At 42.8% G+C, this 27,505-nt stretch overlaps 2 protein-coding genes across 2 annotated transcripts in view; one reads left to right on the top strand and one right to left on the bottom strand.

Annotated features, from left to right (window-relative positions):
• Positions 1-9,372, top strand: part of COG5 (component of oligomeric golgi complex 5) — a 321,373-nt gene extending 312,001 nt beyond the window's left edge. The window contains exons 20-22 of the mRNA XM_040472926.1: positions 107-233; positions 686-765; positions 7,552-9,372. Coding sequence (XP_040328860.1) covers positions 107-233; positions 686-765; positions 7,552-7,669 — 325 coding nt within the window. The 3' untranslated portion in view covers positions 7,670-9,372. The remainder of the gene's footprint in view (positions 1-106; positions 234-685; positions 766-7,551) is intronic.
• The window catches only part of HBP1 (HMG-box transcription factor 1), a 29,683-nt gene continuing 10,789 nt past the window's right edge, over positions 8,612-27,505 (bottom strand). Inside the window, exons 3-11 of the mRNA XM_040472927.1 lie at positions 27,196-27,424; positions 23,369-23,507; positions 22,890-23,001; positions 22,691-22,803; positions 20,443-20,599; positions 19,624-19,768; positions 13,362-13,679; positions 11,104-11,245; positions 8,612-9,702 (exon numbers count right to left, since the gene is read on the bottom strand). Coding sequence (XP_040328861.1) covers positions 9,685-9,702; positions 11,104-11,245; positions 13,362-13,679; positions 19,624-19,768; positions 20,443-20,599; positions 22,691-22,803; positions 22,890-23,001; positions 23,369-23,507; positions 27,196-27,424 — 1,373 coding nt within the window. The 3' untranslated portion in view covers positions 8,612-9,684. The remainder of the gene's footprint in view (positions 9,703-11,103; positions 11,246-13,361; positions 13,680-19,623; positions 19,769-20,442; positions 20,600-22,690; positions 22,804-22,889; positions 23,002-23,368; positions 23,508-27,195; positions 27,425-27,505) is intronic.

Here is a 27,505-nt window from a genome sequence, read left to right as displayed (position 1 = left end):
TATAACTACTATGCTATTCTACTAACGTGCTTTTAAGATTCTTCTACCAAATCACCTCTTTCAGTATTGAACAAGTTGAAATAACTTTTGCTTTTTCTTCTCTTAGACCCCTGATCTTCCAGAAGAATGAACATGTGGCCACTAGTCCTGCATTGGGGGATGTTATTCCATTCAGCATCATTATTCAGTTTTTGTTCACCAGAGCACCCCCTGAGCTGAAATCCCCTTTTCAGGTAATAAAGTAAAGCCAGAACTGTCTTGTGAGTTCTCCCTCCTAAGTCTATAAATACAGAGCCCCAGTCACTGAATGGGTTCCTGGCCTTCTCTTGCATTCCTCAGTCATGGATCTCTGCCTTAGCAGTGACAGATTGCCCACTGCTCAGCGCCCACTCTCAGCAATGGAGAAATTACCCTGGGGAAGCCAGAGTTCACCCTTTAAATATAATGACACAAGTAATTGATTCATAAAGCTTTTTTGATGGAGGCACCATTTCCTCTGCTGACCCACCTTCAACTGACAAATCAAAAAGGTTCCTTGGAGGTCAGGAAGGTGCACCAAAGGCTTGCCGCCTTCCTGCAGGCAGGTGTTCGGGTGATTTCACATTGGGAATCCTTGAGCAGCACTTGCTGTCCTTGACGGACACTGTGTGAACACCCTGTCTCTGCCTGTGTTCCCACCCTGCAGAGGGCAGAATGGTCCCATGCACGCTTCTCCCAGTGGCTGGATGACCATCCATCTGAAAAGGACAGGCTCCTCCTTATCAGGTAAGGCCATGCGCCCCTGGGACACCTGCCTGTTCCAGCACGGTGCGGGGGAGGGCAGGGTTGCAGAGGGGAAGGAGGCCAGGCAGTGCTTGGGGCACTCAGTGGCACCGCCTTGCGGCAGGCCGCCTGCGAGCAGAGGCACTTGTGTGTGGGACACCCTGCGGTTGCAGCTGTTGGGCACAACGTGCTTTGCTGTCTGTGTCTTTCACTTCCACATCTTCACGTCGCCTGTTGTGCTGTCCCCTGACCGGTATAGCCCTAAGAGCTGTCGCCCTGGTTTTGAAAACCCGTGTCCCCAGTGAAAAGCCCTAGAGCCCCATTTTCTGCTTCATTGTCATGTGTTGCGGTCACTGAATCGGTGGAGCAGAGATATGAGTAAACTTTTAAAAGTAACCGAACGCGATCCAGTTATTAGCAGAATAATAACTGGACAAACCCAGCGGCCCTCCGGTCACCCTTGGCCCAGACGCCCGGGTGCGGGGCGGCCGCAGGAACCGCACACATCAGGCGGCTCTCCCTCAGCGTTCTGCCCTGAAAGTGCTCTCTCCCAAGTCACAGGCCTTCCAGTCACCAAGTCCAAACGGTGCTGCGCTTGCCTTCTCGCTCTGTAGCTTAGAGTTGAGTCAACGCCACTTCCTTCTGGAAATGCCACACTGACTGAACAGTTCACTATGTGCCAGGCCCTGAGGACACAAAGCAGACCAAGAGAAGCCCTTCCCTCCAGAGTTTCTGTGACACCTCTGTCATCTGCTTCCGTTCTAATCTGTCTGGTCGTTTTTGGTTTTTTTTTCTCCCTCGGTTTCATTTGCAGAATTGTCTTCTGTCCACTCTTCAAATGGCATCATCTCCCCCAACTTGTGCCTGGCTCTTTTTCTTTCACATTCCATGTGTGCTTTGGTCCCCAGGTGAGCTCACCTAGACCCTGAGTCTAGTGATCTCCTCTGTCCTCATGGCTCCCAGGCCTGTGACTCACCTTGATTGTCTGGGACCTCAGGCCAGAGCCTGGCCATCATGTCACTCACAGTCCCACACAGTTCTCAAGCCCAGAGTGTTAAATCCTCTTTCTTCTCAAATCTGCTCATTTCTCCCAGACTCTCCGTCTCGGTTGGGGTGTCACCATTACCTACTAGCCACTCTAGAAAACCTTTGCAACATCATTCAGCTCCTCTGTCACCCTCATTCTCCAAATCTCAGTCAGTCGTACTTTTTAAATAGCTCTGGAAACATTCTCCTCTCTCCTGGGGCGTCCTAACACTGTCAGTCTGGGGACCACCACACCGAGCAAGCTTGAGCCTCATGCAGAGTAAGGAGCCGGGTTCCCCAGAGCCAGAGTGGGGCTAATGCGGTAAGGTGGTTCTCAACCACACTCTCGTGGCAGATCCCTTTACAGAGTACTGGAAAAGCCTGGTGACCAGGCCACACCCTCAGCTACCTCCAAATCTGCAGGGCTGGGGCTTGGGAAAGGCAGTTCCACAGCACAGCTGGCTGACTCTGGGACCCACCGTCCTGGTGAGAGACCCCGCCAGGCAGGCAGCTGTGAGGGGCCGATGAGAAACATGAGCCCCTTGGATTCTGGGAGGGGCATTTGGGGCTCAGAGCCAGGGGCGGGGAGCCCCTGTCCCTCCAGAGCCTATGTGAATAAGGAGCAGATTATCCTGGGCCCCCGCTCTTCTTCCTTGCTCATCTGTGACTCTCCTCACCCGCGAGGATGCCACATGAGTCTCTCGTGGGTTCCTGTGGCCCATCAGAGCTGCCCTCGGTCGGGACTCTAGAGTGGAAGAGACTTGGCCTGGGCCTAATTCAGATTTGCTGCATCTTTGTGGATTTTAACCCCCGAGTCTCAAAGACTCACTCAGCCGTGGCACACAGGGTCCAGGATTCAGTTAATTGAACAGGGCCGATTTTTGTCTTCTTAGCAAGTTGGAATGAGTTCATCCATGACAGTTGTCCTGCTGTGGGTACATCACAAATCTGTTTTGTTTTGCTTCTCTTTAAAATGTCTCCTGAGTGATTTCATCGGTAGTGCTGTTGCTAAGCCTATATTTAGCAGCTGAAAATCATGCTCAGAAATACTGTCATGCTTTTTAAATAAGGCCCATCCATCACTCTGCACATGTCTGATATCAGAACCTTCAAGCCCCAGGCAGAAAACCGAGCCCTCCTTGGGGGATTCCAAAACACCATGCTCCTGCTACAGTCCAGGCTGCTGGCAAGGAGGGAAGCTTTGTCCTAGAGAATGTTCTCTCTTATCTGTTACTGCAAAACTAATTTTGTGCCTGCATACTGAAGCACCACTGGGTGAACTCCTTTCCCCTTTGAATAAACCCAGGGTGAGTATTGCTCTTTAAGTGTCAATAGATTCGTTCTGACTTTTGGGGCAGACCTTGCCGCGTGCCCCTGCACTCCCCCTGGCACACTGTGTCAAGTTGTCATAAATAGGCCAAGTCGAGGAGAGTTACTGCTGCTCAGTAAGTGGCAAATAATGAACTCTTTTCCGCCTTCCTTTCTGCTTCCTTTTGACACCAGAGCTTTCTCTAGAGCATGAGTGGATATTGGTCACATTCATTTTAAAATCAGACTAATCACTGACTCCTGGGGCCAAGCGGTGTAAGCGGGAGAAAACTGTTCGTCCTCTGCCCCCACCAGGCAGGTGCCGCGGACATGTGCTCCCCCAGGGACATAGGTGACAGCCGCGGGGGAGTGCCTGTGGTTCTATGGGTGTTGAGTGAGGACTGGCTCCTCAGTGCTGCAGAACTCTGGATTCCTGCAGCCCAGCAGCACCTCTTCCGCTCGTAGCCCTGCCCTCCTCTGCTCTTCCTCTGTCTGCGTTGAACACCTGTTTTACAGTGTCGGAAACATTTACAAGCCCTATTTGCCTGTCAGACCTTTTATCTGTGCATCTATGACACAGTTGTCGGTGTCAGATGCGTCCTGAACCCTTTGCCCTCCTGCCTCTCAGGGCCTGCAGGCTGAGAACCGTTCTGACTCCTGTGCGCTTCTGCAGAACGGCGGGGTCCCTGTTGATGAGAGTTACGTTCAGTCTCTCCTCCCGGTATCCCTGCGGCTCTAGGCACCTTCATTTCTGGGGATTGGGTGCCCGAGATGGGACCAAGAGGGAGGATGGAGCCCAGGGGAGGCAGGGACTTCCCTGCCTGGGAAGGCACATGGTAGATCTGGGAGCCGTGTATGTATTTCAGTATGAAGCACACTGATAATTCATGCCTGACAGAAACGAATTTTGTGTTCCATAAAGACCTCTACTTGAGCAGTGTTGCCATGTTACCACAAACCATTCCTCTACTAATTGTGCAATTCCTGAACGACTTTTTTCTTTCAATAAGGGTAACTTTAACCATCTGCTTATTTTGATTACAAACGCGAGTTGAGACTAACTCTTACATAATGCCTGGCCTGACTTCCAAGAAAGCTGAGGTTGTGCTCAAGCGAATGAAGTTATTTAATAATTGCTTGAAAATCTTGTGCTGATTTTACGTGGGAGGGTAGCTTGAATCTGTTTTTCTCCCCGTAGTTCTGATGGTGTTTTTCATGAATACCAAAAAAACAAACTCATTTCTGAACTTTCTCCTACATATTGTGTAGTTTACATAATGTCTTATCCTTTTGATGCAAATGGAACTGCTAAGTGGATTTTTGGTTCATTTATTAGATAAAATGGATCTAATTCATTCACTACAGACTGATTGCAGTCTCTGCACATTTCAGTGCATTAATTTGTTAGACTGATATTTATACACCATGTCTCAAAGAGAGTTGGAGCCCTTGGGGGATTTCTCTTCTATGTATGAATCTGCAGGGGCTACATTTTGGGAGTGGGGTGATTGCCCAGGATGCCATAGCAACTTGAAAAGTATTACTAAAAGCAGTAAGTTTTTTCATAAGGAAATAGTTTCATTAAGGTTCAGCTCTGACATGAACTAAGGCATCTCGCAAAACATTATTTTCTAAGAGCATTAAATTCCATTTTTCGTGTCTGTGCTGCTTTTGAGGATCTTACAATCACGTTTCTCCTTTATTCACTTTCTTCTGCACACTTGTCATTACTTTTCATTACGGATTATCTTCCTGTATTTCTAATTCATTTTTTTAAAATTCATTGATCATGCATTTGTCAAGCACTAGGTCCTGGGGCTGCACAGAGGAACAAAACAGCCCCAACCCTCCAAACTAAGTTACGTTCTTTAGAGGGAAACTCACCATGGAACAGATACTTGCAGCATAATAGATACTCAAGTACAAAGTGATGATGCCCTGACGGAAGTGTGAACCTGCTGGGTTACGTGGAGACCCTCAGGCTGTCTGGAAGCCTGGCGGGGAGAACAGTGAGCACTGTTAGAAAGGTCCCTCCGTGTTCCTGGAAGAGTGCCAGGTTCTTCCCAGCACTGTCTTCCCATTCCCATAGCTGCATGGTGTAGGTGTCCTTCCCAGTTGGCAGACGAGCAGACAGGCTCGAAAGGTGGCCCGGATCACACGGTGAGGCAGTGGGGCCGAGCCTGATAAACCAGCTGTGCTTCCTAAGAAGGGCCTGCTGCTCCCTCCGCATAGCTGATCTACGGTGGCCACACCCCGAACAGAGCCTGCGATTCGGACTCCCACGAAGCCACAACCGTTGATGCAGAAGTCCTGGACCTTTCCACAAATTCTCGTGACTCCCAAGTGGTTTCTTCTGTGCTGCCAGGAGTTAGGCTGTATCAAAAAGAAGGCCTGAGTACTGGCCCCTAGGAAAGGGCTCTGCAGGGACAGCACAGAAGGACATTCCAAGCATTCAGAAGATGACGGAGAAAGGTGTCTCAGGAAGGAGAGAGTCAGCGTGGTCGGAGAGAAACCAGCCCTTTTGCAGCCTTGCCTTGTTAGACAGAGACCGTTTTTTTCAGTGATACTCGCACAGACATCCCGGCTCTCTCCGGGTCGGCATCAGGGTTGGGGTGAGAGTCATGAATGGGGTGAAACTGCTCTGTACGTGTGTAGGTAACACAAACAATGGAAACTGATGATTTGAAGGTCTTTTTAGGCCACAGCAAACTATCTAGAACCCAGTAGTAGCACAGGCAGGGTCGGGGGAGGTAGATGATGAAGCTGGTGCTCGGTGGGTTGTGAATTCATCGCGTGACAGGCACCGTGCATCAGAGCCACCAGCAGGGGCTGAGACCCCGCCTCTGAGGTGACAGCAGTAATTGGTGCCCACCTGGCAGGATTCAAAACAGAAGTAAAGGGGAGAGGAGGGACTTGGGTGTGGAAATCTGTAAGGTGGATTAAAGGAGGACTTTAGATAGAGACCTTTGGAGATGATGGGGCCCTTTGTTGAAATAGGGGAAGGTGAGCACAACACTACCCTAAGGGAGTTTTATCACCCAAGTCTCTCTTCTTTTTTGGTAGACTTCGTTTTTGATAGCAGGTTTAGGCTCCCAGCAACAGTAGAGGGGGTTCAGAGAGTTCCCATCCACCCTCAGCCTCCCCCGTTAACATCGTCCCCCATGGGTGGTCCGTTGTTCTAGTCGATGAACCCACCTTAACACATCATCGTCACCCAGAGCCCCTAGATTCCATTAGGGTTCTCTCTCGGCGTTGTACATTCTGGGGGACTGCCTGTGTGATAGGCAAGTTTGAAGGGTACCTGAAAGAAAGCAGATCATGCTGCCCAAAACACAGATGGAAACAAGTCAGGAGGGAGGTCACGGTGGAAATAAGAGACTGGGTACTCAGTTATGCATTGCGGCGAGGGCTGTGACGTGGCTGGCGGGGTGGAGGGCACTATAGAACCAGCGCTAATCAACACATCTGAGCAAGAGGCAGTCTGCTCAGTGTTTGGGAGCAAAAAAACCAGTTAAGAATCACAGAGTAGGTGGGACTTGAGACTGAGTATGTGGGCTGAGTAATGGTATTATTAACTTATATCTTCATAGAAACACTCTAATCTACATGTGAAACTTCAAGAAAACAGTACGATTATGACAAAATTATTATGCTTGTAAATAGACTAATAATGAAAAAATTTTTAACCATTTTCTTTAGCTCCAATTAAACATCCAACACTTAAACCATCTGGCTCAGAGATTGGAAAACTTTCTCCATAAAGGTCCAGATAGTAGATATTTTAGGCTTTGCAGGCCATATAGCCTCTGCCTTGACAAGTCCTGTCAGCCATTGTGGTGTGAAAGCCACCAGAGAGTAGATGAGCAAGCAGAGCACTGCACTTGGCCTCTGGACTCCCAGATCCAATTGTGGACTCCCAGATCGAATTCAGGAGAACATCATAAATTTTAACCGGCCCGGACCACATACTCCTCATCACCCAATTTGCCAAAAAATCCGAGCCCAAGAGCTGTACAACCCGTGGGTTCATATTCTCCTCAAATACAGGAATGTAACGTGCCTTCCAGGGTTCCCTGTGTGGGGAAGAGCCCCGGACCCCAGCGATCCCCAGTGGGCCTTTCCACGGTGTGGGGCTCCCCCTTGTGAGCTCCGTGAACAAGCGCAAGCAAGCTGCAGGAGGCTCTTCCCAAGTCTAACAGGGAAGGGAAGAGAAGGGAAACTGAGAACATTGGCGACCAGAGAGCCCGTGACCCCTGAGCACAATGCGGACCCAGAAATGTTCCTAGATTTCCACATTCACCATAGTAAGAGTAAATTTTTGAAGGCTGTTGGCCACCTAGCCTGTGGAGCTGGGCATAGCAATTCCAGAAAAGGGCTTGTTTTAAATATCGGTACCCTCTAAGTGGTTTTATCTTTTATATCATTTTTTGACATTGTTTTCATTTTTGTTTTCAGGGGAGCTTTGGAAGCCTACGTTCAGTCAGTAAGAAGTAGAGAAGGCAAAGAATTTGCACCAGTTTATCCCATAATGGTTCAGCTGCTTCAAAAAGCTATGTCTGCTCTTCATGAATAACTTGAAGTATTTCTTACTCTTCGTCGTGCGCTGACCCGATTCAAGGTTGGCAGCTAACCTAAGTAACATGTTCTAGAGAACAGCTCCCATCCACTGTTTTAAGAATGTAATTGACCTCTCCATATTTCCTATTGATCTTCTGCCTTACCTCGTTAGCCCTTCTACCTTAAGTAGCATAAAATGTCAAAATAGGTTTGTCATCACCAACCTTTGAACTCCATGGGCCTGATTTTTCCAGAAAGACATCCAACTCTTTTTTCCACCCCCCTCCTTCCAGGCTTTTTCTATGAGACCAGCTGAAATTTCTTTCCCATTACATAAGATTCCCCCTGCATGTGTACACACATCCTAAGTCCCCACTGCTTTTTGAGGGCTCTGATCAAGTTACAGAAGTACCCTGCCACTCCCCACTTACCTTTGTCCTCACTAGATCAGTGTGTGGCCCTAGAATCACGGTGGAAGCTTTAGAAAATCCTGATGCCCGATTTGTACCCCAGATGGAACACATCTGAGGGTAGGAGCCAGGCATGAGTATTTTTTAAAAACATGCCCAGTGGTTTCCAACATGCAACGAAGTCTGGGAACCACAGGCCTACCCCAAAGCGAAGACGTAGGGTTAACTGTTGTTTAAGTATGTTCTAGTGTATCTTTAATAAAGACAGAGCCATGCTGTCTTTATACTCCGTGTGTTATTTTATTAAAAGACTGTGGGGCCTGTTTCACTTTGTAAGATGTTGAGTTAAAAATAATCTTTAGTCTACAAAGATTCTTACAAATAGGTCATGTAGGTCCTTGTTTTTCTATTGTCCTTGCTCTATTACTAACATTTTGTTTTTAATGCTTAAAAACCCCATCAGCAACTTCTGAATATATTTTCCATGCCCTGAACCTGTTATTGTGACCACTCAAATTCAGTCAAGTTCAATCAGCAGAAGTCAGAGATAAACAATTTTTTTCCATTTTATTTGAAATAATATACAAGAATATAGTGTGCAAAATTTAGGGGCAACATCATGAAGAAGTGTAATGAACTGAAATCGATTTTACAGCTGTGATTCCTAACCAGAAACACCACTTGGTAAGTAACGTGAAAAGCCATGATTGTAGCTCAGAGCAAAAGCAGCGTCTCGCCCAGGGACTTGCTCTCACCTCAGACAGCTGGAGGAAAAGTAAAGTGCACATGTTGCACTGCAGTAAGTGCAAAGTCTGCCCCCACCATAAAGATACGATGACAAAGAAGATATTTAAGATACGTGGCTGAGGAGATACAGAACACAAAGTTAAAAAATACAACGATGTCAACTGTTAATAGCACCATTACAGTGACTATATCCCAATGCTATTAACTAACTTGACCTTGGCCCGGGCTTGGCCTCTGCTGGAAATGACAGATGGGTGCTGCCACCTGGTGCAAGACTCTGCACGCCCGGGGTAGCGGCAGCAGGCGGCTCTCACGTTGGGACACTGATGCCATCCACCCACCACACGTGCCGGCAGCCGCTTGGCACTGGCCGGACTAGAGCTCCCGTGTTTGGCACGGCCCAGCGTGTGGTGGCTGCTCAGAGAGAGGCCTCTTCCCAGCTGTTTCATCCCGTTATGTATACAATACAGATTAATAAGCAGTAAGAGCCAATGTATAAACAGCAGTTACATATTTTTAAATTCCCCTTTTGTACAATTTAAAATAAAACATGTATACACTCTCCTCTCTTTCTACTGTACTTTAGCACCACAGGATATCAATTTTCAAGCCTATATTACCTGATAGACATATACGAAGTTTGGAAGAAAAATAAGGCAATTTGGTTTACAATGTTGATAGTTTTAGCTTACTTAATGCTCTAATGGAGAAAGCAAATCCTCACTCATATTATTAAATCATTTCAAGACTCATTGCTATCGGTATCTTATGGTCACACGAATTCAGGACGAATGGTGACACCTTGATCTTCTTAAGCCCTTCCATGGACAGTCAGTGTTTATGTAACTACAGACTTCAGAACGCGCGTCATGGCTTAATGCTGTTGTGAGCCCTGTGGAGAGAAAATTAGAACTCGGTGAATGTGTATAAATCGATATCTAGTAATTCTACAAATGAGAACTAAGAGAACAGAATGTTTATAAGCTTCCTGTTTAAAAAAGATCACTTTCTCAAAGGGGATGATTTTTTTAAGTTTGCTAATACCCGATGACTAAGCATCTAGAAAATGTATGACAACGGCAAGAAGAGACGGATTAGGAGGAGCAGAAAAGAAAGGGGATCCAGGCTAAGTTCTACCACACGGAAGTCTAAGGTAATGAAGAACTTCACAAACCCAGTTCAGCCACCCTCTTGTGCTGGAGTCTGACTACCATCTACTTGTTTACAAGAGATTCTTGAAAAATGTGTGAGTGTGAACTACATGTTACTATTAAAAGACCTAGGCAGAATGAACTGAAGACCTCCTCGACCAGCCCTCCTGCTGCAAAGGACTATCTTCCCTTTGTTTTTGTTATTTTTTAAACTTTATTTGAGAGCGAGAGTACGAGCAGGGGAGAGGTAGAGTATGCACTGACAGCATGGAACCCGACATGGGGCTCGATCTCACACATCGTGAGATCATGACCTGTGCCGAAATCAATAGTCGGGCGCTTAACCAACTGATCTAAAGATACAACTTAAAAGATGCTAGTCTAGTCAAGGAAATGTTCTAAGAATCAAGTCCATCCGAGGCTGATTATGGTATGAACTCATTTACAAGTCTTCCTAGGCTTTTCTATTTCTTCTCCTTCCTGAGGTTTTTAATCTAGAAATTCTGTGCAAACATCAGAAGGCCCCATGAAGGTTAATGTGCCCCGTGCTCCTTAGCCCCTGCCCAATCAAGAAAGGCTGTGGAGACATGCCACCCCAAGATCAGAGAGATTTCTAATAGTGTGATACTGAGTAACACCCATCTTTCAACCCAACTAGAAATACTACCATTCCAAAGTTATTTTTCCACCTTAATATTTCTGCCTAAACACATTTTTTTTTTTTCAACGTTTATTTTTGGGGCAGAGAGAGAGGGAGACACAGAATCGGAAACAGGCTCCAGGCTCCGAGCCATCAGCCCAGAGCCTGACGCGGGGCTCGAACTCACGGACCGAGAGATCGTGACCTGGCTGAAGTCGGACGCTTAACCGACTGCGCCACCCAGGCACCCCCTAAACACACTTGTTAAGCGTGTCTGAGAGTTCTACTTTCCATACTAAAAGAGTAGATGGCACTTAGTGATTAAAAAAAAACAGCCTGCCTTACATGATGGTATAAACACATTATTAGGTTGTGAAGTGTAAAAAGGCTGAAAAAAAGCCTCAACACCACCTTTTAAAGGTTATAACAACTGCTGCAACATGCCAGTATAGTTATGGGGAGAAGTCAAGATCTTTTTGAGCAACTAGTTGTTGAAACATACTGAATTGGTTCTTTTCCTTTTCCAACAGTCAGGATTTAAACGTTTTTGTTCTTCAGCCAAAGCCTTTGCTTCTAATGTATACATCCTTCTCTCTTCATTCTTCATTTTCTTCCACCTATCACCAAGGATCACACTTATGGCTCTGTAAAATAAATATTGACACAATGCTGAAGGCAAGAATTTCTCGTAAGACGCATGTATGTCAAGTGCTGCTACTTCAGGAAGATACAGAAAGTTAAAAGAAAAGAAGGCAAAAATCTTGTCCAACAGAGAGAAGGGAAAAGGCCAAGACTACGGTAGTCATTTCCAGTAAAATCTCAAGTCCTATGGGCCCATTCATCATAATCTTGGCAGTTATAAAGCCTCCTGGAATACTGCCAGTATTTTCCAATTGTCCAGAGGCATCTAAAATGGCTAAATATTCAGTGTCCTACAGAGCTTAAAGAGAAAGTTCAATATTTCAAAGAAATGGTTTAAATTACCACTGGAACTATCCTAGTATATTGGTTCCTTAAAGATGCTAAGGTATTAAGGCAGTGTTCAGTATCAGCAGCATGAAGTATTATAAGCTATTCTTGCTTTCTGTTTGTACCCATAACCCATCAAATAGTTAGGACCAAAGTCCCATTCGTTCATGCAACCATAGTAAAAATGTGGTGGGCATGAACTCTGCACAGCTTACCATTTACCCTCCTAAGACAACACCACATAAATCCTAGGTGATACTCGTACTTGAGAAAATTGGATTAACTCAAAGGGAAAGAAGTCAAACTGGATAAAACACATCATGACAAATCTGAAGCTGTTTCCTATTTATATTTGTTAATCTGCTCCCAAACCTAGCAGAAAATAGTCTCATCCAGAACATGCAGACAGAAACCATTTTCCTTCTGTGAAGAGCTTTTAACCATTAATTTCATGACACAAAACAAAAGGCGGTACATGCTGTGTGAAGTATATACGAGGGATTTTAGTGACTGATGGGGAAGCTAGAGGCAGGCACCTGAACCTCAGAAGAATAGTAACCACAGCTCCACTACTTAACAAGAAATTAAATATGTACTAGATATGTATGTACATTTTCCAGTAAGTTGATGCAATTAAATACTATTACCTTCCTTTAGAATAAAAACCAGTTTTTACAGTCTTTGGGTTAAAGGTACCACATAATGGTCAACATATTTACCAGTTAAACTGGTAAAAAATATTTAGGTATCAATTCCCAAATCACAAGTGCATTTGGTTGGAGAAGTTTCTGTTTTTAAAATGTAAATACTTAAAAATGAATAAGCTCATAGGAACAGTTTAGTGGTTGCCAGAGGCTAGGGGTGGGGGCTGGACGAAATGGGAGAAGGGAGTCAAAAGGTACAAACTTCTGGTTATAAAACAAGGAAGGCCCTGGGGACGAGGTAAAGTGCACAGGTGTACTGTATGGTACTTTCGAAAGTTGTGAAGAGTAGCTCTTAAAAGTTCTCTTTATGTGAAAAATCTGTAACGGTGTGGTGATAGATGTTAAGTAGATGTTGTGTGGAGAGGATTTTACGGAATCTACAAATACCACATTATGTTGACCTGAAACTGTCAATTCCCTCTCCCTCTATCTTGCGCTCATGAGACGTTCAGACTCGAATTCAAAACTCAATTATTTTATGTGGATAATCACATGACTTTGCTCATGCTATCAAGGGTAATGGGAGACAGCAGTTTTGATGGTCAGGAAACTAAGGAGATTGGAAGAAGTCATTTCAATGCTTTGAGAGGAAGTGAGCGCTAAAGGACTCAGATGAGCGAGGAGTACAAACAAGCAGGGCATAAAGGACCAGTGTGGATTTCATCCGTGGGCTCTCACTGATGCCACCTGTATGTTTAGTCTCTGGCAGTTTGTAGTTACTATGAGTGTCAAAAAGACTACAAACCACCAATGCCTGCATCTTCCACAGTATGACACAGACGGAGAGGAGGGACACTTGCGATCTGACACGAGAAACTTTTTCTATAAAGATAGGACAGTCAGAACTGTGTCTTCCAACAGGCAAATGACAATGTTATTTTAAAAGGCAGACCCTTACCCACCCAGGTGACCGAATTATCCCTCTAGGTATCATAAAATAGTTACCCATGAAGCTAACTTTTGAAAGTCAACCTAAGAAAACAAGAATTCGATCAAAAAAGCTACTAAGCGAGAAGTTTACTTAACTCCCAGTGCCCATGAACTGCACAGAAGAGTTCACTATTAGATTCACAAATAGAATTTTTACCTGTTATCTTTCCCTGGATACATCTGAGTATATTCAACTCTGTATTTTTTGGCAAAAAGCATGAAGGCATTCATTGGTCTTTTGCACTTGTTAGGAGAAGTGGCACTTGCAGTCCCTGAGCTGTGGTTTTTGTCGGCTTTAGCATACAAAGAACTGGGAGAGAGCTGTGATGACCCCGATGAGCCACAGGTCTTACTAAGTCCAGATCTTGCAAAGTCCTGGCCTCCAGGCCCCCCACAAGACAAAGATGCACGACGCTGACGAGCCATACTGCTTAACACGTAGACTGCAGAAGAATCCATAGGTGTGAAGTCATAGCTTAAAAAAAAAAAAAAAATTAACATGGTTTTAATTTGACTTTATTTTTTGATTTTTTTTTTTTTTTTTTTTTTTTTTAATTTTTGGGGCAGAGAGAGAGCATGAACGGGGGAGGGGCAGAGAGAGAGGGAGACACAGAATCAGAAACAGGCTCCAGGCTCTGAGCCATCAGCCCAGAGCCTGACGCGGGGCTCGAACTCACGGACCGCGAGATCGTGACCTGGCTGAAGTCGGATGCTTAACCGACTGCGCCACCCAGGCGCCCCTGATTATCTGATTTATAAAAACTGAAAACACTTTTTTTTCCCCTGTACGATGTTTAACCACCTTCACCACTGACAGCTGCTTATAAGATGAAAGCTTATATATGCACTAATAATTTTTTTTAATCTTCACAGAGTATAAAAGTTAAAGATTTCAAGCCCCCCAAAAGAAAATCCACGCACTTTATTTATAGCAAGTACCTCCTCCAGATCCCCCACAACCCACTTAATTACTACTTCAGATTCACTTTTTGAAAAATTTGATAATCTGATTTCTTGGCCTACAGAAGCCTAAAGCTAGAAAACTAAATTGGAGTGGCAGGCGTAAACAAGGCCTAGGACTAGTTGCTATGCAAGACCGAGTGTTGGGGAAGGACAGTCCAGAGTGACTGAATACAACTAAAAGAACTTAAAATTTTTTGTTTGTTTAGGTCAAAACAGTCAAACATATGTCAATCTCCCCTGAAGGCCATCCATCTATTATAACACAGCTTAGTAACTTAAGAGTAAAACCTCACATTGATCAGGCAAAGCCCTATTCAGTATATGTTCAGTTTACACAGGCACGGAAATAAGCTATCCATATTACCGTATCTTCCCAACAAGCTTCATTATCCTCTCTTTGTATAAAGAAACAAGCTAAGAAAGAAAAAGTATTATTCAGCCAAGGCCATGCAGCTACTAGATCCAGACCCAGATTCGTCCACCTCCAAAGCCCTAGGTTTCCTCACCAAAACCATGGTCCTCCACCTTGCCATGGCTAATGTCAGGGTGAACACACAATAGATTAACTGAAAATATTACCTGAGAAGTAGAGCTGGTGTAGACAACAGCCTAAAGATTACACCGGTCAAAAGATTTCTTTTGTTCCAACTGTGTTCATGCCTACTGCTTCTACTTTTTATCTTAACAGAAAGCCTTTTATTCTAAATCCAACCCCTACTTCTCTCCCTGAAACAGAAATTCTGATAATACATGAAAACAGGTTGATACTAACTACAGAAACAGTATCTACCTAAAGGTAAAGCAATAGGAGATTATGAATTATTCCAGAAACAGATGGGAGAGAACTAAGTGCATGAAGCCCATGCCAGTCACCACACACAATAAAAATGACTTCTACCAATTATCAACCACACAACATGTGGATTTTTTTAAAGGTATTACATGAAATAAATATGATGCCAAAATCATCTAATCAATACTCAGCAGTCAGGATTATGTCAAAGAAACAATTTTTGCTATCTCGATACCCTCCCATATATAATTTAGAAAAACAAAACTAAAACATTATAAATGAAACTGACACAAAATTATTAATCTCCACTGAAGTCTTTATTTACAACTTGAAATACCAAAAGATTTAAATAGAAGCAAGCTAATTACTGAAATTTGAAAACTCTACCATCTAGTGGTACAAATGTAACTCTTCTACTTCCATTATGGATACAACGTAAAAGTAGTCTGAAATATTCAATCACAGAATTCAGATTTTGATATGACTATAGCATTAAAATATTACACAGAATGTCTAAAACAAAGCTTTACCTTTGCCACACTCAATTCTTTCTCCTTGGGGTGCCCAAGTGACTTAGTTGAGCATCTGACTTTTGGTTTTGGCTAAGTTCAAGCCCTAAGTCAGGTTCCATGCTGACCACACAGAGCCTGTTTGAGATCCTCTTTCTCCCTCTCTCTGCCCCACTCACACACACTCTCTCTCTCAAAATAATACACTTTAAAAAATTTTTTTAAAGTTCTCTACCAGTAGTTCCTGAAACGTGCCTTGTTTCATGCCTCCACTTTTTCTCCCTGCCATTCCTTAAGCTCAAATACCCTTTCCCACATTCACTAATGTGTATTCTTTTTTCTATTTAAAGTATATTTATTTTTGAAGTGGGGGGGGGGTGGAGAGGAAGGGAGGGAGTGGGCTCAAACAGGGGAGGGGCAGAGAGAAAAGAGACAGAGAATCCCAAGCAGGCTCTGAGATGTCAGTGCAGAGCCCCGTGCAGGGCTCGATCCCACAAACTGAGATCATGACCTGAGTCAAGATCAAGAGTTGGAGGCTTAACCGACCAAGCCATCCAGGTGCCCCCCTAATTTCTTTTTTTTTTTTTTTTAACGTTATTTATTTTTGAGACAGAGAGAGACAGAGCATGAACAGGGAGGAGCGGAGAGAGAGGGAGACACAGAATCTGAAACAGGCTCCAGGCTCTGAGCTGTCAGCACAGAGCCCGACACGGGGCTCAAACTCATGGACCGTGAGATCATGATCTTAGCCGAAGTCGGACGCTTAACCGACCAAGCCACCCAGGCGCCCCCTAATTTCTATTCTTAAAAGAAAAACTCCACAGTAGTGTTGTGTCTATTAACCATAGTCACAGACACTCACTTTAATCCTCCCTTCAACATTATCCTTGTACAGATTTTTTTTTTTTTTTTTTTTTTTTACAGACCCATGGAAAAGTTCATTGATTTATCCCAGCTTCCACAACAAATCGGCAAAGCTAGGCTCTGAATCCCCGCATCCTAGTTCCAGAGCACCTACCAGGCCACATCTCTCAATCAGCACACACCACACCGTACACATTTACTAATCCATTTCCTTCTCTAGACTGGAAGCAAAGAAGCAGGCCCATGTCTTAAAAGATTCTAAATCCCCACGCCCAACACATACACTAGGCTCTCAAATTCAAATATCTGATGACCTAATGAAGAGGTGAAAAAAGTTCTGCAGAACATAATAATGTAAAATTTTAATTGGGTTCAGACCCCACCCCACCTCTTCCACCTACTAGTAGTATGACTTGGACAGAGTAAATAAACATCTAGCCTCAGTATACTTATTTCTAAAATGAACTGAACACATGCCATGTAGTGTGGCTGAGCTGACAGAACAGTGTCTACAAAACTCAGGGCAAAGGCTGGCACATAGCAAGTATTCATTGGGGTATACATTATTATTACTGTAGAAATAGCCGAGATTGATTGATAGAACACAAAATTTGGAGTCTCGAAAGGATACAGACTTGAATCTTGGTTCTGATACAAATGGCTGTTTCTGGTTCCTTAAGCACCGTCCCCTCCCCCACCGCCGGTAAAGTGAGGCTATAATCTCATAGGATTGTGAAGATTAAATACGTTAACACATGTACAGCACCTTGTACACACTAGACACTCAGGAGTTAAATTCTATCACTTGAACAGAAATGCTAAATTCACAAAGTCAGAAGTGACAGTCTGAAACCTGCCTGATGCCCAGAAGACTGGCCTCAATTGTGTCTGGAATGGGCTTCTTCAAATCATACTCTCACTTAAAAGCTTCCTTTCTACCAACGAACTATAAATTGTGTTTTAAAGCTCATCTATGGCTGACTTCTGGTCCTTACCAAGGTAAAATCTGATCAGATGTCCTTCCCTGTACAGCAGGACCCAGGAGCTGCCCCCAAATCCCCAGACTGTCCCTGGGAACCGATTCTAGGGTTCCCTTTTGGACAAGTGTTTCTTTCCACCTTCCTTCCCTTTCTGGCCCTCCTTGTAACAGACAGCACTTCCCTTAACCTGCCAAGTCACAATCTAATCCACAATGAAAATTCAGTCAATTTCATGCTTCTCAACTCTGTCATGCTCTTTTCTCCTGGATGAAACTGCCCATTTTCCACTCCTTAATGGGGAGCAGAAAGTCACTCCACAGGTCGCCTGTGCGACCAGCTCCCAGTAAAAACCCTAGTGCTGAGTGTGTAACAGCTTCCCCGGCAGATGCCAGTTCATCCCTATTGTTACAACTCACTGCTGAGAGAAACAAGGGTGCTGTGCGATTGCGCTGGGAGTCCTGGAGGCCTGGCTTCCTCCACACTTCAACCCACGTGCCTTTCCTTTTCAGGATTTTGCTTCATATCCTTTCGCTAGAAGAAATCCTAGGCAGGAGTGTGACTATATACTGAATCCTATGAGTCCTCCTGGTATGTCACTGAACCCAGGGGTTGTCTTGGGGATCCCCAGCAATGTTGTATTGTTTCCACATTGTGCGATCCTGAGCAACACAGCCACGATGACCTAACTTACACATCTCCTTCTGCGTGTCTGTAAGGATTTACTTCTCTAGGGCACACACACACAGGAATGAATTGTTGATAGTGTTTTAAGATAAAGCCATATTAGGGACGCCTGGGTTGCTTGGTCGGTCAGGTGTCTGACCCTTGATGTCTTGGTATCAGCTCAGGTCATGATCTCACAGTTCATGGGATTGAGCTCTTGGTCGGTCTCTGAACTGACAGCAGAGCCTGCTTGGGATTCTCTCTGTTCCTCTCTCTCTCTCTCAATAAGAAAAAAAAAAAAAATCAAATTATCTTCCAAAGTTTTTCTATCTTTAGAATATTCTCACCAAAACATACGAGGTATCACTGACCTACATCCTAAGAATACTTAAGAGTATCAGACCTCAAAACCACCTCATTTCTCTTCAATTTGTAAAAAGAACAGAGTGTGTGAGGGATGTAACCAAATAGCATTTAGATTGCAATCTGCAGACGTTTACTGAGCATAAAGCCTGTGCCAGGGCCTGTGCTAGGTGCTTTTTTAAAATAACAGCCTCACATATCCTTTCAAAATAAAAATATATTAACCTTACGTTTTATTACATTAAATTAACGAAATAAATAAAACCTATAGGCCAGCAGGTATTCTGGATTCTCTTAATGCCTATGAACTTAAAAATTATCTTAAAGAGGGACTCTGGGGTGGCTCAGTGGGTTGGGCATCTGACTTCGACTCAGGTCATGACCTCACAGCTGGTGAGTTAGAGACCCAAGTCAGGCTCTGTGCTGACAGCTCGGGAGCTTGGAGCCTACTTCGGATTCTGTGTCTCTGTCTCTCTCTGCCCCTGCCCCACTTGCTCTCTCTCTCTCTTAAAAATAAACACTAGCAATTATCTTAAAGAAAAAATGAGTTTTAAAATTCCAGATACCTATAAACAGACTTTCTCTGGATACCTTCTGGGAGTAGGGGAATAACTGCCCTGGTTGAGCCAGGCCTGCGGGGTTTCCAGGAATGCGGGCCTCTCAGTGCTGAGACCAGAACAAACTGAGACAGCTCATCAACCCCCTCGAGCATCAGGACACAGGGGTACTTGTTCTGTTCTACCACGTACTAGCAAGAGGATGTCCAAAAAACTCACTTCCCTCTTTAAGATTTTCCAAATGTCAAGTGTTTTTGCTATTTTTACTATTTGTTAATTCATGCTACTAATGCCCTTGGTCGAAATGAATTATTAAAGATACAGTTATGGAAAGAAAAGGACAGGTAAGTACAAAAAAACACTACTAAGAGACTTAAGGACTGGTTAAAACAGCTGTCCAGATACAGCAGTTTTCTATATATATAGAATAACTATCAAAGTTGATCCGTTTAGTTCCTGGTCATGTAACATGTGGTATTTTTCCTAATCTAATACCAAATGTTTATGAACTCATGGTTTTCCTGCGTGATGACTATGTGTAAAGCTCCCCTGGAACTATTACTTTGTTAGTTCAATTACCGAATATGTTTTCATTTCATCATATTGCTCTAAGTAGTCCTTTTATAATCTTCAAACCTTTGAGATTTAGCCTCCTAAATATCTGACTTCACAACCATTAGAGAGGTTAAAGGTAAACGTTAACAACAGGAAAAGAATCCAATAATACCTTTTAAATGTATCAAAAACACCTGAATCATCAAAATTAATGGCATCGGGGTGTCCGGGAGGTAGACATACATCACCAATATGGATCTCACAACATGGAATGCCATGCTGTACCACAGTCAGGCTTGGATAAAACGATGACCAACCTAAAATCAAATCAAACAGCAGTTACATAAAGGATAGGGATGGAGAGAAGGGACCCTAACTATTTATTCTACAATAGGCCTTTCACTTCTGAACCTTGAAAATAGGTTACTACTTAAGTCTCAGCAGATTTTTAACATGTCCTGTATCTTTGCCACAAAATAAGTCCCAAGTATTTCCTTTAAGCAGTGCAAAGCTCTCCAAAACTTGTTGGATTCAGTGTTTTATTAATACACAGATTCTATCAATCAACACTTCCATCAATTTACAAGATAGTAATAATAGGTGACAATGACCAAGACCACAAAACAGCCTCTGAATTATTTTTAACATGGTGTTAGTGTAATAAATCTCTGAAAAGTGATTTCAGTGCAATTACCAGAATATCACATTCCCCCAAATGATACCAAGATAACAGAGAGCTGCTTATATAGTAAGCTACCTGAATGTACGAGTTCATACCCAGAGAAGTGCAGCCCCGCCTAACGACTGCTAAGACCCTAAAGCACCATTAGGTGTTCTTATAAACCCCTTCTATGGTAGTTCTGTGTAGTTTGAAAGAAGTTTGCCCTTCAAGTTTCTTTCTTAATCATCAAAGAATTATACCACAAGACATCTTTCCAGATTTAAGAAGTTTTCTTTAAAAAGTTACTATAAATTCAAATTGACACCCTACCTTTATTTTTAACATAGAAAGGGTGGTCCAGCTTACACTCTACAGTAAGTAAGCCATCTTCTACTGTACCAGGATCAAAAGTCAACTTCAGTACAGACTCGCCAAATGATACACTTTCTTCATGTGATAACAACTTTAGACCATCAGAACCATAGCCCTGAAAATACATGCACAGAGTGAACAAACAATATTTAATTCAACACATAATGAAGTTCCTATTATGTGTAAGAGTCTGTAGAAAAAGTAAAATAAACAAGACAGGATCCCTGTCTTTAGGGTCCTTGCTTTCCACCCAGTAGTGAAGAAAGGCACGTATATAAATCACTGCAATGCCAAACAGACTGGCACAAGCACTTTCACTGAAATGTAACAATGCTAATGCACTTGATACAGGGAGGTGTTAACTCAGAGAGAGGAGGCAGGGTTCAGTTCCCACTGGAACAGGGATTTAAAAGAATGAAACCCAGAAGGTAGAAGAACATGCCTCATGCCAGGAACAGGCGAAACCAGCCTTCTCTGGAGAGTGCTGAGTATTTGCTAAAAATACCAGGGGGTTCAGAGGTGCGGCAAAGAAGGCTGAAAAGGAGGGCCAGTTAGTAAGCAAAGGAGTCTAAAGGACAGGTGAAGTGCTTAAACTTTCCTTTGAGAGGGCACTGGAAGTCAATGCAAGTATTTTCACTAACCACTGTCAACTTTAAGATGATTAAAGTCTGCAGAATAAAAGGTGCCTCTAGTATTCAATGTATTTGAAGATATGATGAGAGAAACCCATCACAGTCTTAAACGGACAAGTGCCATGGTGGTAGAAAAGGGCTAAATTTTAATCCAACTGATTTATTGAGCAGTTGGCACACACCAGGTGCTAGGTTCTGAAAACACATTTAACAACCATGATCCCTACCCTTAAAGTCACAGAAAAAACGAGACCGACACGCCACCAGCTAGCTATTGTGTCCGATCCTTATGACACTAGTGCATGAAAGAGGTAGTGAGAGAGGAGGACTGCACAACACCTCTAAGGAAAGAGAAGTGATCCACTGAGTATGAAGGCGGGGAGGGGAACACTCAACTTCTTGGTTTTCAATCTGTCAATCAAGAAGGCTAACAATACCTTTAAAAGAAGGGAGAAGAAGTAGGCCAGGAAGGGGAAGAAAAGGTGAGTCCAGGCTTGGTTATACTAATAAGCTGAGTAGGAAGAACTGACTGTGACTCATGCAGGTGTCCAACATGCAGGTGGAGGCCACAGCCATGTTATCTGTAACTATATTACGGGATCTTCCCATTCCTAGAGCTACAAGATGTCAAAACTGATCCAATCTATTTTCAGATCAGGGAGCCCACACACAGTGGGGTCAACAATCTGCCCAACATCAGTCACACAGACAATTGCTAGAAGAACCAGAAAGACAATCCAGGTTTCCTGACTCCAAGACCAGAGACTCAACAGTTAGTAACAACAGCAGGATCAAAACAGGAATTTTAAACAAGCACACTTCACATGCCCAATTCCTCTGCCTACAGTGGAGATGGAGAAATTAAAAGATTGCAAAGATTAAGATTTTAAAGGCACTAACGGACATTTGTCCTAACCACTGCTTCTGCTTATCAACTTAAAAATGCCAATGTTTTATGGGATCATTTAAAAAGTAACTTCATATAATCAACTCTCAATTATCCATTTGGGAATTAACCACTTTGTACATTACATAAGATAAAAGCCTTGGTTCATTTGTTCATTGTATTTTTTTTTTAATGTTTATTTTTGAGAGAGAGAGAGAGAGAGAGAGAGAGAGACAGAGTACAGTGTGACAGGGGAGAGGGGCAGAAAGAGAGGGAGTCACAGAATCTAAAGCAGGCTCCAGGCTCTGAGCAAGCTATCAGCACAGAGCCTGACACAGGACTCGAACCCACAAACTGTGAGATCATGACCTGAGCTGAAATTGGACACTTAACTGACTGAGCCACCCAGGCACCCCTGTTCATTTCATTTCTCCCAACGTAAAATGTATAAAAAGAACTAAGGAATACATCATTTTCCCATCTCGGAAAGCATAATTACAAAGGTGAACCTAAAGACACTGCTGCCCTCCATCCAGCTAAGTAATTTAACACAATCACAAAACTTCCACCTAAAACGTAAGGTGTCACTTAAATACGAAAATAAATGGAGGATACTCCTAAAGATTAATAATAAGCCTATGTTTTCTCACGAAAGACTTGGGAAAAGTTTTACAAATTTTAAATCAACCTTGTGAGTGCCCACTTGGAGATCTTCCTCATTAACGCAGCCTTCAGTTCTAGCAAAATCTTCAACATCCTGCCATTCCTTTTTGCTTCCCTTATGAAAGCACAGTCGTGTGCCTAAAGTTTGAGTAGAAAAGCAAATATTAGCTATCTGACTAGCATGCTACATAAGTAAGCTGCAAAAATTCAAGTTGTTTTTTTACCTTTCAAAAAACAGTGCCAAGCAGTTGAAGGCCAGGAATTGCACCATCCCAAATCATCATCATCTGAGAGGGAGGACATGCAGAAAATGCCAGACTCTGACTCACTATTTGCCTATGGAGAAAAATATCAGAAACTTTTTAATTTTGTAACATATTTTGTTAATATCTGTCTTTATCCCAAGGCTTCAGGCTCTCTCTCCTCATTAGTGGATAACTTAAAACACCTGTAAACTTAGGAAAAAATATGCCTCTGAAAACTGAAGTTTCTGGAAGTTTTAGTTAAATTCATGTTCCCACTGGTAACAAACTTTGCTAACAGTGAACAGACCTGTATGTAAAATCTAATCCAGATCACCAGCAGAGCGATGAGACAATTTCCCATCTGCACGTGCTTCAAAAGGACTTCACAGAAAAGGAAAGTTAACATATTTCAGTGCTGTGCAAACTCCGTAACAGTTTCATCTCATGAATTAACTCACCCTTTCATGTCTGACTGGGGTTTCCTCCTTCCAGTGATGATGAGGGAAGGCTGGCTCACTCTTAGAAGAGGACACCGGTGGAGGGCGCGCATAGGAATGTAAACTTTTGCTAGTAGCTATGATGTGTACAGGAGATGATCTAAAATAAGGAAGCAGTTTTAACCATAAAGCATAGGTCCTTAAAGCAGATCTTTCCTTTTGATGAAAAGAACTTCATATTCATAATACCAATGTTATCACATAGAAGACACCTACGGAAAACACTAAAGACATCAAGATTTCATTTGTAGTCTGCAGTTCCTTAGCTTCTTACCCAAGCCCTCTTCACACATTTCAAATACTGTTCTTTTTTTCATATTTATCCATGTATTTTAAATTCCAAGTTACTTTCACTTATTCACCCATTTTTGTATCAGCAAGTACATACAAACATAACGAATAATGTGAAGGCTCCCTGTCCACTTCTCTCTTCTACTTTGCTGCAGTCAGTATGAACACGGCATCTCAGCCTAACGTGACCAACACCGAAGCCTCCGTCTACCAACCACCTGTCACTGTGCAGATACAATGAACTACCTGAAGCTACAATGCTTAAACTTATTCTAGCAGGAAGCAGCCTAAATGGAACTTCCTGTAACTGGACACTACTTCCTATTTCCTGATACAGGCTTGTCAAAAACCATCTACTCATAAGGCTAGTTATCTTCCCACAGGATCACCTTTGATTAAGAGTCAACTGTTCCCAGGAGGGGTAACACTAAAAGCAGCACTCCCAGTCAGGGCGCCCAGCATGTGCACTGCACTCTGGAAAGCAGCAGAGAGGAAGACTGCAGGTCTAGGAGACCAACCAGCCCAATGGTCCCCAATCAGGACAGTTCTCAGAGATGCAAAATAGGAATCTGGTGCTTAACAGAAAAAAGTATACGCATGTCTGGACTAACCCTCTTTTAAAAAGGGGGAGATGGGGCGCCTGGGTGGCGCAGTCGGTTAAGCGTCCGACTTCAGCCAGGTCACGATCTTGCGGTCCGTGAGTTCGAGCCCCGCATCGGGCTCTGGGCTGATGGCTCAGAGCCTGGAGCCTGTTTCCGATTCTGTGTCTCCCTCTCTCTCTGCCCCTCCCCCGTTCATGCTGTCTCTCTCTGTCCCAAAAATAAATAAACGTTGAAAAAAAAAATTTTTTAAAGGGGGAGAAATATCTTCCTTTCTGATTCTTCCCTTACTCCCTGAGAAACTGTGTTAGCCCCTCAATTTTTATTTTACTCTTATTAACACTTTTTCATTATATCTTTGCAGAAGTTACTCTGGAATAAGAGTCCGTAAAACTATACTTTGCCTTCATGTTCCTATCACTTCTTAAAAACCCCTCAAATTTCTAAGTGTTTTAGCACATTCTCCAGTCAATTTTGGATTTCAAATGACAAATACTTAATGATTCATCTTTGCTCCAGTTCTTCCTTTTATTAAAACATTTATATCTTCATGGAGTATTAAAGAATGGCCAAACTGCTAAAATTTCCTTAAGTATATCCTGCCTTCATGACTAATAAAAGAAAATGAGTTTATCAGTTCTTCTGTTGAACCATTTAAAGAGAAGTAACAATGCAATGTTCTGAAATGTATATGGCCTAAATGTTCTGTAAAAATTAACATGCCACACATGTCTAAAATACCAACAGCATCTCTCCATCCCTCTATCTATGCAGGAGTAATGTAAACTTTACCTGTCCTCAACCCCTTGGTACTATACAGTGACAACTTCAGACATCCAAAGCTCAGCAACTAACACGGTTTAACATGCTACAAGAAGGAGCATGAACAGCCACTGACAATGTTAGAAGGCAGGAGAGACAGCAGTGAGAGCCTCTTGGTCTTGTTCCCTAGGAAGCAGGGAAGCATAGAAAATGCTGCAGAGAGGAGTGCCTGGGTGGCTCAGTCAGTTAAACATCCGACTTCAGCTCAGGTCATGATCTCACAGTTCGTGGATTTGAGCCCCGCATCAGGCTCTGTGCTGACAGCTCAGAGCCTGGAGCCTGCTTCGGATTCTGTGTCTCCCTCTCTCTCTGCCCCTCCCCTGCTCTACCCTGTTTGTCTCTGTCTCTCTCTCTTTCTCTCTCTCAAAAATAAATAAACATTGAGAAAGAAAGAAAGAAAGAAAGAAAGAAAGAAAGAAAGAAAGAAAGAAAGAAAGAGAGCTACAGAGAATAAATTTATATCTTAAGGAAAATATTCCTTCTTTACTTATGTTTTTATCGATTACCTACCTTAAGGGTTTGCTCAACTTTCCATGAACTATATTAATTCTAAGTTTGCTATTAAAAAAAGAAGTGTTATCTCTAAACTAGAAAAAGCCCAATGGGAAGATCAGGGTCTGTTTTTATAACTACCAACAAATCTTTAGCTTTTTGACTATTTTTTTTCTTTCTAGGAAATTTTCATGGAATTAAACTGAAAAATTTAGTTAACTACATTGAATTTGCCCTAATCAAGACCAATATCTTGTCAAACAGGGGGGAAAAGAAAACACAGCAAAATTTAATGGGTTACAAGAAAGCCAGAATTTCACACATGAAAAGTTGTCTTAGCAAAGAATTACAGTAAGTTAGAAGCATTACCAAAATTCAGTTATTCCTACATCATCTTGTATAGACTATGGTCTGTCTACCCATGTGAGTACAAATCTGGGCACTTCTCTCCCCTACAAACTATTGTGTTTATCTAGGTAGTTTTACATAGATAACTTTATAACTTTAGCGATAATTAGTGAAATATTATCCACTTAGGTCTCTCTAGGAATTTTAGTTCAAAGCTTCCATAATTTCATAGCACAGCAACTCATTTCTGGAAACTCTAGTCCTCTGGTCTGGGTATACGAAACAGTGGTTTTTACCAATGGGAGTCCACTTTTATTAAATTCAAGATTTTAATATTAGCAATTTTCATTTCCACAAACTGGTAAATAACGTAAGCTCACATATACTGTGGAAGAAAATAAACCTAGATCAAATGGAACCAAATTCAAGGTTGATAAAATTTTTAAATAGAATGTTTATTATAGGGGCGCCTGGGTGGGTCAACTCAGTTAAGTGTCCAACTTTGGCTCAGGTCATGATCTTACTGTTCCTGAGTTCCAGCCCCACGTCAGGCTCTATGCTGACAGCTCAGAGCCTGGAGCCTGCTTACGGATTCCCCCACTCCCCGTCTCTCTCTCTGCTCCTTCCCTGCTTGTGCTCTCTCTCTCTTAAAAATAAAAAAACATAAAAAAAATTGTTTTTAATGTTTACTATAGTTATGGTCCTTTAGACAAGTATAATTTTCATTTCTCTAAGCATAAATATATAATAAAAGTATTTCTTGGTGTAGTTTACTTTTTGAGGACTTTAAAACATTTACTAAAACTTTTTAACTCATATCACTTTTTTTTTAATGTTTATTTATTGAGAGACAGAGAACGAGAGACAGAAAGAAAGGGAGAGAGAGGATACAAAGCAGGCTGCACACTGTCAGTGCAGAGCCCAACAAGGGGCGTGAACTCATGAGCCTGATCATGACCTGAACAGAAGTCAGGTGCTGAACTGACTGAGCCACCCAGGTGCTTCTCATAGTACTTTTATCTACTTTTCAAAATATGAAACCATGATATTAGGTGAAATATCTCTGCAATCATTATAAAACAATGAGCTCAATTCTAAGGACTTTACTTAAATTCTAATTTCAGTAAACCATTCATCAGATGGTTAATAACATTATTACTTTTAAAACTAGAAAAAAAATAAGTAACTCTTTGCAATGATACAAGTTTACGATAAAAATATAGCCAGCACTCCCACCTGTTGTAGAATGAGCACTGCATAAGTGGACTTTGCGGACTGGTGGCGATATTTGCTAATTCTGTTAGCCAATCCACCTCATTTTCACCGTAAGTATTTTCTGATATGTCTGAGGTATTCTGGTTCCAAGATGGTCTTGGATACTCTTGATGTGAAACATCTGAACTTAGCTGGTATATGGCAGATTGGGTTGGATCACTTTGAACTGCCTGAAGTTCAGGAAGGTCATCTGCAAATAAATACACCCAAAGTTATAAAAAAGACATTACTAACACAGGGAACAATATTGTAATTACAGCTAGAAGAAGTC

This window comes from Herpailurus yagouaroundi, unplaced genomic scaffold (assembly GCF_014898765.1).
Source record: "Herpailurus yagouaroundi ecotype Mexico unplaced genomic scaffold, PumYag 100, whole genome shotgun sequence".
Lineage (NCBI taxonomy): Eukaryota > Metazoa > Chordata > Mammalia > Carnivora > Felidae > Herpailurus > Herpailurus yagouaroundi.
Note: the sequence above shows the minus strand (reverse complement) of the source record. Positions and strands in the feature narration are given on the sequence as shown.